The sequence below is a fragment of the Amia ocellicauda genome, chromosome 12, assembly GCF_036373705.1.
Source record: "Amia ocellicauda isolate fAmiCal2 chromosome 12, fAmiCal2.hap1, whole genome shotgun sequence".
NCBI classification, from domain to species: domain Eukaryota; kingdom Metazoa; phylum Chordata; class Actinopteri; order Amiiformes; family Amiidae; genus Amia; species Amia ocellicauda.
In genome coordinates this window covers 13,642,561-13,657,115 of record NC_089861.1, presented here as the reverse complement: position 1 = coordinate 13,657,115, position 14,555 = coordinate 13,642,561, and the positions used below count along the sequence as shown (strand labels likewise).

The window sequence follows — 14,555 nt, the reverse complement described above, 5'->3', positions numbered from 1 at the left end:
TAAATAAATTAGGAAAGGAATCTGAATGCATTCTATACATTTCTTTTGTGTTTTCTTGTGCAAAATTAGCTTTTAGACTCTAGTGAAGCTCCTGAAATATGAAGTGTGTTAATTCTCTTGAGCAATGCAAGTGATATATCCATGTAATTCTTGAAGTGGGTATAAAGAAGTTGTAAAAGGAACTAGCACCCCCTTCTGATTAACCTGCAAGATTCTATGCACAGTAACTAAGATGTTAAGTAATGTACACCGATCAGCCATAACATTATGTTCACCTGCCTAATATTGTGTAGGTCCCCGTTTGGCTGCCAAAACAGCCCTGATCAGTTGAGGCATGGACTCCACTAGACCCCTGAAGGTGTGCTGTGGTATCTGGCACCAAGACGTTAGCAGCAGATCCTTTAAGTCTTGTAAGTTGCGAGGTGGGGCCTCCATGGATTGGACTTGTTTGTCCAGCACATCCCACACATGCTCAATTGGATTGAGATCTGGGGAATTTGGAGGCCAAGTCAACACCTTGAACTCATGATTCATCAGACCAGGCCACCTTCCTCCATTGCTCCATGGTCCAGTTCTGATGTTCACGCGCCCATTGTAGGTGCTTTCGGTACAGTAGCTCGTCTGTTGGATTGGAACACACGGGCCAGCCTTCTCTCCCCACGTGCATCAGTGAGCCTTGGCCACCCATGACCCTGTCGACGGTTCACCGCTTTTCCTTCCTTGGACCACTTTTGATAGGAACTGACCACTGCAGACCGGGAACACCCGACAAGAGCTGCAGTTTTGGAGATGCTCTGACCCAGTCGTCTAGCCATCACAATTTGGCCCTTGTCAAAGTCGCTCAGATCCTTACGCTTGCACATTTTTCCTGCTTCTAACACATCAACTTTGAGAACAAAATGTTCACTTGCTGCCTATATATCCCACCCACTGACAGGTGTCATGATAACGAGATTATCAGTGTTAATCTCTTCACCTGTCAGTGGTCATAATGTTATGGCTGATCAGTGTATGTTTTCATATTGCAAGATCACTCAAACCCAATTTGGGACCTGTAGTACTTTCAGGTTAATGCAATGGTAATAAATATACATAAAAGAAAAACAGTTTCCAATAACACGTAGTTCTAATTCCCCTTCTCACCTTTATTAGCAAGGCATGTCTTCATACTTATATTACATGAAGATAAATTCAAAACATAATTTGCAAATTACTTGCTTCTATATGACTAAATCAAAAAATGAATGGGTTCCCCTTACATGTCAGTTAAAACCAGTGAATGTGGTTATTCTCTCTAGCAGTTCTCACATGACACTAAACAAATTAGAACCAGAAATAACTACTTATGTATATATGTTTCCTTTGCCATTTTATCAATATACAAACCTCTGTTCTCAGTCCCTACTGTACTTTATTTAGCAATGTTTAATAGAAAACCAATAAAGGTACCGGTATAGAGCAGGTACAGGCCTGGTATGCATTGATAATGATGATAATAAAGGGGAACCCAAAACACATAGCAAATCTACAAAGCTATCCTTTGATGGCCTTTGATATCATCTGAGGAAGGATATGGCTGTGGCCGCAGTCCTGTGGTATAACAGCGTGAACTACCCTGCCTATCTACCTGGCTCTGTGGAAAGAGGATGGAGGCAGAGTAGTGTTGGTTTATAGTTCTTATACTGTGTTTAAATTGCTTCCTATAGCAGCACTGCTGTTACTTTGCTATATGCTGATAAATACAGAGCGAACAATCAGAGCCAATTTTAATCTCTTTTAACGTATCCCAGAGTGTAAACAAAGATTTCATTTTGATGTAGGATTGGCATTAAAATAAAATGCCAACAATGTCAGGTTCATCTGCTATGGATTGTTCCCCATTGATAGAGTAACCATAGCTATCTTACTCACTGGTGTGTTTTACTGTTCAGTTATGTGTTTCAGGCTGTTAGCATGATTTGTTTTTAATGTTGTTCATTACAAAGCTAAACAAATGCAATCTTCAGATTTCTTTGAAATTACAGGGCTAATGCTATCAAAATGACTCTTAATGACTTTAAAAAAATGCATTATTTAGCTTCATAAATATTTTTGCCCCTAAACAGGATGGACTACATTAATACTCCTTTGGCTTTATATTATGAAAAAAGTGTATTAAAGCCTGAAGTCCTGACAGGGTGCATTTTCCCATGCTGTGCACTTTATTATGTTGCCATGGTTCACAAAGTATTGGATTCAAGGCATACAGCAAATTACACCTATAGTTCAAATTTTCACTTGCATTCAGCTCAAATTTATATTGCTCTGTGGTATTATCAATTATGTCTATAATGTTGGCCCAATGGGTTTAATTAGTTTCTCAAGTATTTGGAAACCTTCTGACTCACTACTGTTGCAGGAGTCAGAACCTAAACTGGAGCTAGTTTTTAATTAAAAACATTAAAAAGGTTAAAAACAATTGTGTTTTTAGTAGCTATCTAGAATGTCATCCAGCTGTTTATTTGAAGGAACTCAGCATCAACTGCATTTCTGGGTAGCTTGTTTGAAGATCTCCTGTACTTTAAATGACCAAACCCTTATTTACAACTGTGGCTTCTGGTCTTTGTTTGATGGCTGAGCATTAAGTTCTCCTTGGTAGTAGTAGCAGTAGTTTTTAATTCTGTCTCAATGCAGGATGCCATTTTTGACAGGGTTCAAGCAGCAGAATTGTTTCTGCATTGAAATTATCTTAAGAGGGGATCACTAAGATGAGCATGAGGAATGACTTCCAGTCCTTACACACACTGCTGCACGAAGGCCTCCCCTAGATGTTTCGATCTGCAGCTCCTCTTTTCCATGTCACACCTGCAAAGCGTATGATTTCATCTTCCCATCTTCTATGTGGTCTTCTTCTAGGTATTTTTTAATCACCAAATATAGACGGTTCTGAACATTTATGCAATTAACGTATTTCAGTTTATTCTCCTTAGCTCTTGCTGACATTTACTGTAACTTATCTTACCCTTAGAAGTTTTTAAAAATATTAACTAAAACAAAATGTGTATGCATAATTTTGTAATTTCCATAGGCTGGGTCTGAATACTTTTTTTGGAACTGACTATATACACACATACACACACACTTTAAACCAGGGTGAACATAGTAGTAACTGAAGTAAATAAACACAAATCGGACAATTTAGTTTAGGGACTGACTGAGATTTGTTATATCTCTAGGGTGTAAAGTGTAATTGACAAGTTTATAAATTAAGCCGCCATTGAAGTACCTTGAGAGGATATCTTTGCAATCATGATACCCAGAAAGTGATAGAATTTAAACAGCTGTACTACACAGCTGCAATATCTCAGTGAATATGTGGGTTTAATAATAGGCACAGAATTGCACTTAATTTTTAAATCCTCAATGACAGGAGTTATGCAAGCTTACCATAGTAAATTTACATCAATATCTTTGTGCTTTTAACATGGCTTTACTGTGGTTATACCATAGCTTAGCAGTTGTTTACTATAGGTTCAACAGACTATGCTTCAATGCACCGGACTATGTAAATACCATGGTTTATAACATATGTTTCCCATACTAAAAATGCATGTTAAATGTGCAGAGTTAACTTGCATGTGGGCAAACATTGTCTACATACTTTCAACTGCACATAAAAATTGTACAGACTCAAATGATACAAATTTACATACAATTAAATGGACAGGGCTTAAATGTGAAATCCTGCTAAACAGTGCTATAATGTTGCCTGCCACAAACTGAATAATTGCATTGCTATTGACATATCAGAGAGCGTGAACTTGTTTGCTAAAGATTTTGTGTTGACTCTATTATTCGTATTATACAGGCACAGTTCAACCGCACAGTCATCAGTTCACTGCAAAGTGTTAAGTTACTTAAAGTGGATAATAGGAGCTATGACGCTTTCGAGGTTATCAGTTTGCCAGAATACTTACTTTAAATTCCGCAGTGACATGAGAAGTTATTAGTTGTTTTCTATGTAAATTTACCAACAATTAGAGTGACATAGCCTGCCACTAATGAGGCAAATTATCAAAGTTATTTTTTAAACTGTCTGGAAATAAAGCCCACCTGGTCTTCGCAGATAAGCTTCCATTACATATGTAAATCCTGTCGCTGTAAATCTCTCTCTGAAAAATGCAAAACAAAAAGAGAAAAAGAAACAGACATGACCTCTGTAGCATTCTAACAGAAGAGCACTGAAGTGTACTTAGACTGAGGGGAAGCAGTTTTCAGAACATTGACAGACGGAGGTGTTTCTGCGGCTGTTTTCGGACATGCTGCTTCTGTCCATCAGACTTTCGCTCTAAACGTTTTTGGTTTTTTTTCCCACTCATGTAAAATATTTCCAGGATGTTTAGAAATGAAACTCGGGGGTGACTTTCTTAGCACTGAGATGCCAGGTGTCTGTGATTCAAAGCTCCACTGAGTACTGCCCAAGACTTCTGTGGGTGCAGAGAAGCAATACTGTGGTGTTAAAAACTCAAACTTGAGGCCTTTGATTCTGTGCTAATATAAAAGACTGTAGCATCGTAATCTTTCTGAGATTGTGATCACATGCTGTATTATCTCACTTAACTGTTTGTCACCTTTATCAAACTGTGTGTGTGATAAACAAATGTGAAACCTTTTTATTATACAGATTATTTTTATACATTTGGAAAGACAGACTTTCAACTGTGCAGAGCTTACTCTAGTCCAATATAATGCTTTACATAAAAAAGGGAAATCTAGTATCTGTATGATTAAATCTTAACATAGTCTAAGCTATCACTTACCATTTCATAATACATTTCTTAGAAATAATGGAATAAAGGCAAATTGTAATATTTCACATAGACTCTTTTAAGTCCTGTTTCAAATCCTATTACAATAACTCACCCCCTTATTGAGAAACAACAGTGATCAGATGAAGATGAATATATGTCATTCTAATACAAACAAGAAAAACTGAATTATATGGCCCGCTATGAGCTTGCCTCCTGCAAGCGATCTTTTTCTTTACGACCTCCAGCAATTGCTTGACACTAATGACAGCGTATTGTGCATGTTGCCTCCTGGCCACTGAATATCAGATGACAAGATGAAAGACAACGCTGAATAACCAGGCAACTGCCAAAGACAAAAGGACACTATTGGTTACAGACACACACAGAGAAAACAGGCTGAGCAAAATGCAGCACTTTAGTGGATAAGGCCACGATCTAAAAGAATGGCTTACTACAGTGAGATACCTTGTTGGCTCCCGGGCAAGCTTTATTTCCTATGTATCTTCTTCTTAATGTTGCACAGCAGGGTTATATATGGAGAGAATGTTTTCATTTATCAAACCAGACGTTCCTTCACAATATATACAGTGGTAGTCAAATTTAAGGTGTCATTGATTACGCAAGAAATGTTCCCATTAATAATTATTCACCCGTAAGGAATTAGAAAGCTGCCAGCATGTATAATACAGTGAAAAGGATGAAAGAATTTCACTGAAGGTTGAATGTTTCTCAGTAATGACTTACGACCATTTCCATATGTTTTGTTGGCGGGTATGCATTTTTAATTGTGTTGTCTAAATGCAGGTTAATGTATGTCAGTGTATTTGCAACTGGATTTACTGTTTACTTAGAGTTCCTAATAATGCATCTGTGAAAGACGTTAAACAGCTTTCTCAGGTCAAACAATTGCAAAAAACCTGCTGTTGTACTGCGAAACTAGGAAAATAAAAAAAATGTGTGTGTATCTCACTCAACAAATAATATGCTGAACTGCTTAGGAACAATTGTGTATCATGAAAATATTTAAAATGAAAATGATGCTACCCTCTCAATATATATAGTTATGTTTGTTAGTGTGTTCATGTCATGTTTCATGTAGCGTGTCTAAAATATGTTATTGTGTTTTGGGTGGATTTGTAATAATTCTACTCTAGCACTACTACGCCTGCATGTATATGATCGTGTGTAGAATGACTTTTACTGTATTCCGCTGGCATTGAAGGTACACTTATTCTCCCATCCATTTCTTTCCTGTAGGATACAGGAGTTGAAGGACCTGGGCGACCTCTCTTCTCACTGGGACAATCTCCGTAAGGAAGTGATCAATCACTATGGGCAGATGATCAGTAGTTACCAGGAAACTCTCACTGAACTCAATAAGCTGACAGGTAAACTCTATTCTATCAAACCAACAAGTATAAAAATTAAGATCTTGGCTTTACTCTATTTTTTGCTCACAGGGAGTGCTGTTAACACGGAAAGCTGAACCACATATTGTGTCTAGATAGGAGCTAAACTGCAAGCATTCTGTCTGTCTTTGCAGAATGCCGATGCTCAATATGGGCAGTATCATCCTGATTTATATTTATTGGCGGGGGGCTGTGCTTTGCATGGTGTGTCTGGTGCCTTTGTGCCGATTGGGCAAGCCTTTGCCTACCGCTGTAACTGTATTGGAAGTAAGAGATAAGGAGGTTAAGTGACTTGGCCCAGAGACAATGCAGGACATCAAGTAGCTGAGCTGGGTATGAAACTAGCCTTTCCAGGCCCAGAGGCCTCAGCACCATTTACTTTGACAAACTGCCTCCCTGAAGTGTCATAGTCGTGTTAAAGAGAGAGGGAAAGTAGAAAAAACGAGAAACACTGCATTTTGTTATTCAATTTATCTCTTAACTAGTACCCAAAGGGAAGATGTCTTGGCAGGTTATGTCAAGAAACAACACAAACAAAACATATGGAGAAAATGTGTGTTTGAAGATGAAGAGTCCATGGGGTAAATGTACTCCTATGGAGGAGGTGAACAATGCACTTGTTTCCTAGCTTCAAATGGTAAAATATTATAATATATGATGTTTCCATCTTAAATCACAACGTAAACCATACCATTTGGAATCCTAACACAAAAACAATGGACTCTGGTCATTCTGTCCCTGGAGTTTCCGTGTATATAGTAGACATCTTTGCTGGTGTGGTATCCAGTAGAGATTCTTGCCATCACACCGAGTTCTCAGCTCGTCCTTAAACCTGTGGAAAAGGAGTCATTGAAAAGAGTGCTGCATACATTTTTATTGTATCGGCATACGCTGGGAGTTGATTTTTTGATTATAACTACTGATTGAATCCATATGTTGGGAAAACGAAAACCTGAAGGAATTTGATATATGCCATTTTGATTCATTTATGTCCAACTTAATGGATACAGTTAGTTTAGCATAGTGTAGACTATAGAACTAACCATGCTGAACTAAACAATTATTCTTGGCCAGCATAAAAGCTGTCCACACACTTAATTTTGTCTTTGTTTAAAAAAATAAAAGCTTCCTAGGCTGATGTTAGACTGCTGATTTTTAGAGTTTCATTTTGGAACTTTCCTAGCAAATAAATATGTAATAAATCCTCTCTCTGTATTGGATTTTAAATTCACTTAAATGTACCCTTTTGTAATTATTATTATTTTAAGCATGTTTTTTCTCTATTCCCTAATGCATTGTGCTGCAGTGCCCAAAGATTAGTAGTGTTCTCTGTTGCAACACAATTGCAAATCTTTTTCCAGACGCTTTTGGTTGAATCCATTTTCCCGAACTGACAAATAACCCAAGATTTATATTAGTATCATTATTATTTATGTTTGTTTTAAAATCAGTGCTTCAAAACCTGATTATTTTATAGTAAATGTATTCATTCGTATGGTAGGACTCAAATGTAAGATATGCAATTTGAGTAACTATGCTCACCAGCTCAACACACACATATTTAGCATTTTATCTCTTGGCTTTGTTAACACAACGCCTAGCTTCCTGGTTATTAACTGCATTATTCAAATGAGAAAATTGCCTTTGCTTAACTTCTGTTTCTTTTTCCTGCATTTGTATTTGATCTCTATTCAACATCCATGGCATGTGTGGAGAGACTCCAGTCAATATGATGTCAGATGTATACTCTCCATTTATATTCTCTCCATCTCATGAATTAATAATCATAATATTAATAAAATCTAAGGGTCACCTTGGCTGTGGAAACCACTTCACATTATCCCATAACTGGATTAATTGGTGCCGAGAAATTGGGCCATGTCAGGTGTGTGAAATTACCTCTGTGATTTTCAGGCCAGTAAAATCCGAGATTCTGAGAATTACAATGCAGTTTCATGTATTGAGAACCGGAACAACAATGAGACCATTTCAAAATAAGGCATTCTAGCTGTGTACTTCATTTTTGACCCTGGGATGGTGTAATGCACCTCTTGTTCCCTCACTTACAAGACTTGATTTATGAGAGATCCTCCCTTGCCCTCATTGCCTTTCTCTTGTCTGTTCATTTAGCAGTAATTCTGCTGAAAACAGGGGGGCGGCTGCCACTTTTCAGTCAGTGTGCACCGCGTTTGAGGGTGACCCTGCCGATCAGTCGTCAGCTTGAACTGACGCGTGAATCTGTGTAGGTTTCTGGCAAATGTAAACATGACGGTAACATGACATGACAGATGTTATATGGCCCTGCAGATCTGAACTCAGAACATTCATTAAAAAGTGGCGATCCATGGAAAGATTTATTAGGCTGCCATTTCACCACATACCAGACAAAGATGATGATGTATTTTCTTCATTCAGTGGTTAGATGTGTGAAGTTAGTTTGAGACTACTGCTGTGAACTCCAGGGTTCAGGGGTCAATTCTCTAACCACCCTCATACATACCAGTAGAGTCACCATCCAGTCTTGCCAGTACTATGAGTTCTGGGCAATTCCCCTAGTCATGGGAAGATCTTTATTCAGCTGCAGATTGACAGTCAGCCAAAATAGCCAATTAACAAAACTGGATTAATGTGTTATATTATAGGAGGGTATACGCAAAATCTTCGTAGTGTACGCAAATTTACGTGTGCATACCTAAAATTCCCTTCAAATTATGTGGGCATGCCCTCGACTACACCCCTTTTAATTGTACACACTTACACTTATTGAGCCAGATTGGTTTGACACTTTCCATAGATAGTGATGTTCTTAAGGTTGCATTTAAACGATGGTTTGTTCAACTTATTTTTAAATGCTTGATTGAATAGTGAAGATGGTGTAAATCAACAGCATACCATTCACAGCTCCTCATTGCCTTAGAAATTGTAACCACTTACTAGATATTTTGAACTGTGGTCTGCATGACAGATGTCAAGAGGGACTGTTCACCTACATAGAATTGGTTCTGAAATGTTTGAGTGAGGTTTTTCATTAGAGCACACACTGCATAGTACATGAAAGGCTATGACCAGTTGGGTTATCTTCTCTTCAATAATACATGAATATGAGAAGGAAAAAAAACATATATTTTCTTCCTTGTTTCAGAGATGTTTCAAGACTGTACATTGTCTAACAGATTAATGTATAAAAACTGATGGGGTGTCTTGGCCTCACACTCCAAGGGTTAAACTTGATTTATCCACTGACGTTATCTAGCTGGTCTGTCCCTTGTTTTCAGTGCACCTGTCACAGATATACATATATATCAGTTCTGAGGGTCTCATTTGACGTTTTTATTTTCTGGCAATACAATTGCTGTTGTAGGATAGCATTGAAACAGATGGGAAGATGGTTTGTGAAAGTAAAACATCTGCAATGCAGACGGATGCCAAATTTAGGCATTTTAGTTGATTGTACTTCAACATCAATGGAGTCACAGAATTTGATATGCATAAATATTCATCCTTCAAAGGGCTCCCCAAGTAGCAGCGTAAGTTGGTTGAATTCTAAGAGAAGCTAAAGGTTTATGAAAAAACAGTCTGTGTATTTCTGGAAGACTAAGAGGAGGATCCTTTTTGACACTATGTTGACTTTAAATAGTTTAATCTCAACATTCTTTACCATTGTCTGTTGTTTAAAAGGTCAGTTAAGGACTGAGTTAAGTTATTACTTTTTATATTCAATCTCATGATGTTCCTTTAACTGAGCCAATTCACTTTCTTAATTGAACAGGCAAAAAGTTGTGAAGGCTGCTGCATTTTACCTTCATGTCTTAATTGAGCCACTGATTCTATTTCACCTTACTTGCAGCTTGAAACAAGCACTAAGCAATTACATTAATCACCCCCACACACACACACACAATCCTGTTTTAATTGGCTTTTCTTGTACTTTGCCTAATTGAACTAGTAATTTGTCAGTTTTCTGATTATGGGTTGTTCTCAGCTGTAAATTTACCAATTTTCTTGGAATTAGCATGCAGATACTTCTAAATGACAACTGAATAATATTTAAAGGGAAGCAGTGCTAAAGAAAATGTAAACAGAAATGTTCAAGCCTTGCTGGTCAGTCAGCTGGAACAAAATCCAGACCTCACAAAGTCTCTCCTGGGAACCACTGTCTTATTGAATCAGCTTTCAAGACATGGCCCGTTCTGTACACTACCACTCTGTTTGTGAAGGAATCGTCCATCTGCAGCGCTGACCTTCAGACTACGCCCCGTTTGATCTACGCACTGCTTCTACTCCGAATACTGCAGTTAACCTCAGTTAACTTCCCTTTGGAGAGATCAACCAAATCTGCCCGAGATCTGGTTTGCGCTAGGCTAAACTAGTTCAATTCTTTCAACATGAATCACCTTCATCGTTCAACTTATTGCAGTCACAGTTTAATGAATCAATTGTATATCCCATGCCTTCACAGCGCATCTGCATTTCTTTTAATTAATAATGAACATGCAATAACTTGATAATGTATAGGACTTTCATGAAAGACAAATAGCATACTGAAGTAGCTTAATTAACCATGCAAAGGGTCTACACCCCCAACATGGGAATATTCCTAAAATACTTCTGAACTAACCATATGTAAAATTGAGGGCACTCATTAATCTTACCCTGCTTGTACAGCACAATTTTCTACATGACCAAAGAGATCGTTCACCCAACTATGTGATTGGGAAAGTGAAAAGGGCAACAAGTGGGGTTTCTAAACTACTGTTACTATAAGCCATTGATCTTTGTGCCCATGGTATAGTTCAACTGAATCATGATCTATTTAATTGCTAACATTTAAGTGTGAGACTGAATTGGGTGGTAGGTTGAAACAATAACTTTGGCCCAGAAAAAATCCCTCCTAAGAAATGTATGAACATAATAAAAGGTTACAGGAACAGTAATCTCAAGGTTATGAAAGCTAGAAAAAGGTTCCATAGAATACAGACATTATCTAGTTTATTTATATTAATATGGTTTGTGTCTGTGCTGAGCGAATCATATGGTAGGTGATATAAATCACAAGAACATTAGTTTGAGGTCCATTTCATAGATGTTCTTCATGTATTATTTAGAAAACATTTCACAAACCTTAAAAATATATTTTATATATGTGCAGTGCATCATTTTTTTGTACAAAGTCTTTAAAGATGAAGGTTATTTTTAGCACTGTGTTTTAAACAAGAAGGCTCTGATTCATTCCCAAAAAGTATCCTAGAAAGATGAAGCCCCACAGGTACGTTTGCATTAGTTCAAAGTGCATACTCGAGCTAGACATTCTTGTTCACTAAATAAATAAAATAAATAAACTAAATAAAAAGATGAAAAAAGTAAAACAGTGGGGAACCGATGAGTGATTGTTTGTAAAAAGACTAAGAATGGATTCAGGAAAAGATTTGCCTTTACAGATTGTGGAACATCTTGGGAGTCTTCAAACAGAACAACATTGCCTGAGGTGTGAGTATTAGAAAAGAGTCTGCCGTAATCTTATTGAGCTTTCTAAGATTTTCCTATATAGAATTTGGAATGCAATAGAGGAATGGGTTTACTTTGTGGTGCTTTTTTATTGTATTCATTTATTTCATTCAATTCAGTAGACCCATCCATAAAATGTCCCAATCCCATTTATTTATCTCCTCTTGCTAAATTTGTCAGAATTGCGCTAAGCTGTTTTTTTTTTTTTTTAATTAAAGGAAATCATGAACATGCTCGGAGCAAGACGTGTAATAAAAAATGCAGCACACAAGAGCTATTGACTGAGGACAATTCTCTTTGCATCGATCTAACCTCTGCACCTGAATTCTCAAGTAATTTGATTTTAGTCTTGTTTTGTATACTAAGCATGCCCTGAGGCACATTTGATATGCGATGTATGGCAGGTATTGTTCTCTTGCTACTTTGGCCTCAACTTGTGAGGAATTAAAAGAAAGAAGTGAAGCTAATGAGCTCAGAGACTTGTCTTTCTTTTTTTCCTTTTTTAATTCAGTGACTTTAAGAGTCTCCCTGTTTAAACAATGTAGACTGAGCCAAATAGCTTTGATGCACATTGAGAATTTGTGAATAGGCAATCGTTTTCAATTAGCGCCCTTTGAAAGTAAAATGTTGTCTCTCGTTGTTTGTTTTTTAATTGATTTCTTATATTTATGCATTTATTTTGATTTGTTTGTTTTTTACATTGTTTTAGGGGAAGGGGATGAACACAAGTTAATAGACTAATATTATAGAAATATTAACTTAATAGACGCATTGTATCTGGCGGGTGTCTTCATTCTGAACTTTTCACATCCCATTTAGACTGGAGTGATGTATGCATAACGAGAAATGTCATTGCTTTCAGATATCATGTGACAGTGCTTCCACTTGGGTACCTTTTTACCTGCTGTTTTACCAAATGTTCTTCCTTCGGTGCCCAGGTTTACCTTCAGGGCATGCAATAGGAAAAGAGCAAAATGTATTTGATAAAAAGCTTTGTATACATCATACTGATATTTGTGGGAATGTGAGTGTTTTTATACAGCTCTCTATGGAGGTGAAGTAAATCCCCAAAAGTCTACTCATTTCCCTGCTTTGCTAGTATTTTAGAATACAATAAATCAGATAACTTGCTCTCTGAATACATTGGGCAGGGTGTTAATCATTTGGTATTCTCCATAATGAATTTTCGAACTGGGGGATATGTGTTTTAAAGCACAGTTGAAGAATGTTGTCAGTATGAAGGTTTTCCTGTATGGAATAGAGTAAAAATGTTGTTCCAGATAGTTGTTGGCTGTTTTATCCACAAGATTTAATAACCATACTATTGGTAAGCAGCTACAATTCAATGCACATGGTTCTGGCAGCGAATTTACTTCACATTCATTGAGTACTACAAGGCTCGCTTCAAGACTCAAGATGACACCTGAGATTGACTGATTACATATGTCTCCACATCACTTGCTGGGTAACCATTTGATAATGTATAATGATAATTAAAACAACAACATCAAATGAACAGGACTCCAAGTAACTTCATCCATCATGCCTTGGCCTATGTCTGAGTTCAACCTCTACCCGTTGCTTGGCTTTGTCTACACTGGCAACTACATTGCCCTGCTGCCTTGATATTGCTGCTGGTTAGGCCCTGTAAGCATTGATTTATTACACTGAGGTCAAAGGGCAAAATAATCCAATGTAATTTACCTGCAAATGCACAAATAAATAAGTCATTGCATGATTTCTTCTGACTAAACAGTGAGCATTGATCCTGTTTAGATATCAATGATGTCCGTAGTGAAGAATAAGATTCTGTCTAAATCATTAAGTTTTAGTTGAATAATGCAAAACATATTATAATGCCCATCACTAGGATTAAACTTTGACTGGCACAGAGTCTCAATTCCATGTTCTTGGCCTGAAATGTTTGCATTCAGTGAAATTAAGTCTGCAACTGTCTCACATATTTCCCTTGCCCTCTTAAGAAGGCCATTGAAGTTAATGAATAATGTTGTGGTAGTATACAGCTTCAGCATTTAATTTACATCACATATGTTGCTTTAACTTATAAAATATGAATGGGAATATTTAAATTGGACTGAAATATAGTTATAGATTTATGTCTTTATTAATTTTATAACCTTAAATGTAATAGTAGTATGAAATCAGGTGGCAAAACAATGAACATATCTGTGAATAATCATCAGTGACTGATTCTACTTTATATCCAGAATGAGAAAAAATGCAAATATATCAGAATTGACAAATTGTCCCTGACAGATACATATACTGTATCTGTATGTAGCACTCATGTAACATGTATCACTCATGTTCAACATATTGGGTTCCTTTAATAAAATTACATTTCAGAAAGTTAGTTTCCAGTTATTTGGTTCTGTGTAATTCTGTCTACAGGCTTACATTAGTGTTCATTGGTTTGGAAATGTGAGCCAATGCTTAAGAAAAGAAAAACAGTGTTATGTTTTAACAGTGTTAAAAAGTGTTATGCAGATCAAGTTATTTTCACTGACATCACTGAGAATACGTACTACAATACAAACATTTTTTTATTATTTTTCACCATTTGCAATCTATTTACATTTCCCCCTTTTGTCTAGCTTGTAGAAAGGAAGGGTTTATGGCTTTCTCATTAATGTTATATCTCAGTGTAATGAGAATAAGCTACAACGATGTGCAGGTATGTCGTTGATCTTCTATAACATGTTAATTCAACATCAATGTTGTTATTTTGGACCACAGAATCCGCAAAATAAACATGTCTGCCACTGAATTCAGTTCACTTCCCATCTGGCCCCGACAGCCTCCAGATATTACCTTCTTGAAACTGCACATC

The 14,555-nt window shown here is 36.9% G+C and overlaps 1 protein-coding gene across 7 annotated transcripts in view; it reads left to right on the top strand.

Moving 5' to 3' along the window:
- Window positions 1-14,555, top strand: part of inpp4b (inositol polyphosphate-4-phosphatase type II B) — a 451,889-nt gene that overhangs the window by 348,137 nt on the left and 89,197 nt on the right. For 5 of the 7 annotated variants that reach the window (XM_066718398.1, XM_066718399.1, XM_066718400.1 and 2 more), the window contains 2 exons: window positions 6,048-6,178; window positions 11,923-12,036. In XM_066718398.1, coding sequence (XP_066574495.1) covers window positions 6,048-6,178; window positions 11,923-12,036 — 245 coding nt within the window. The remainder of the gene's footprint in view (window positions 1-6,047; window positions 6,179-11,922; window positions 12,037-14,555) is intronic. The other 2 variants (XM_066718396.1, XM_066718401.1) reach the window with 1 other exon arrangement.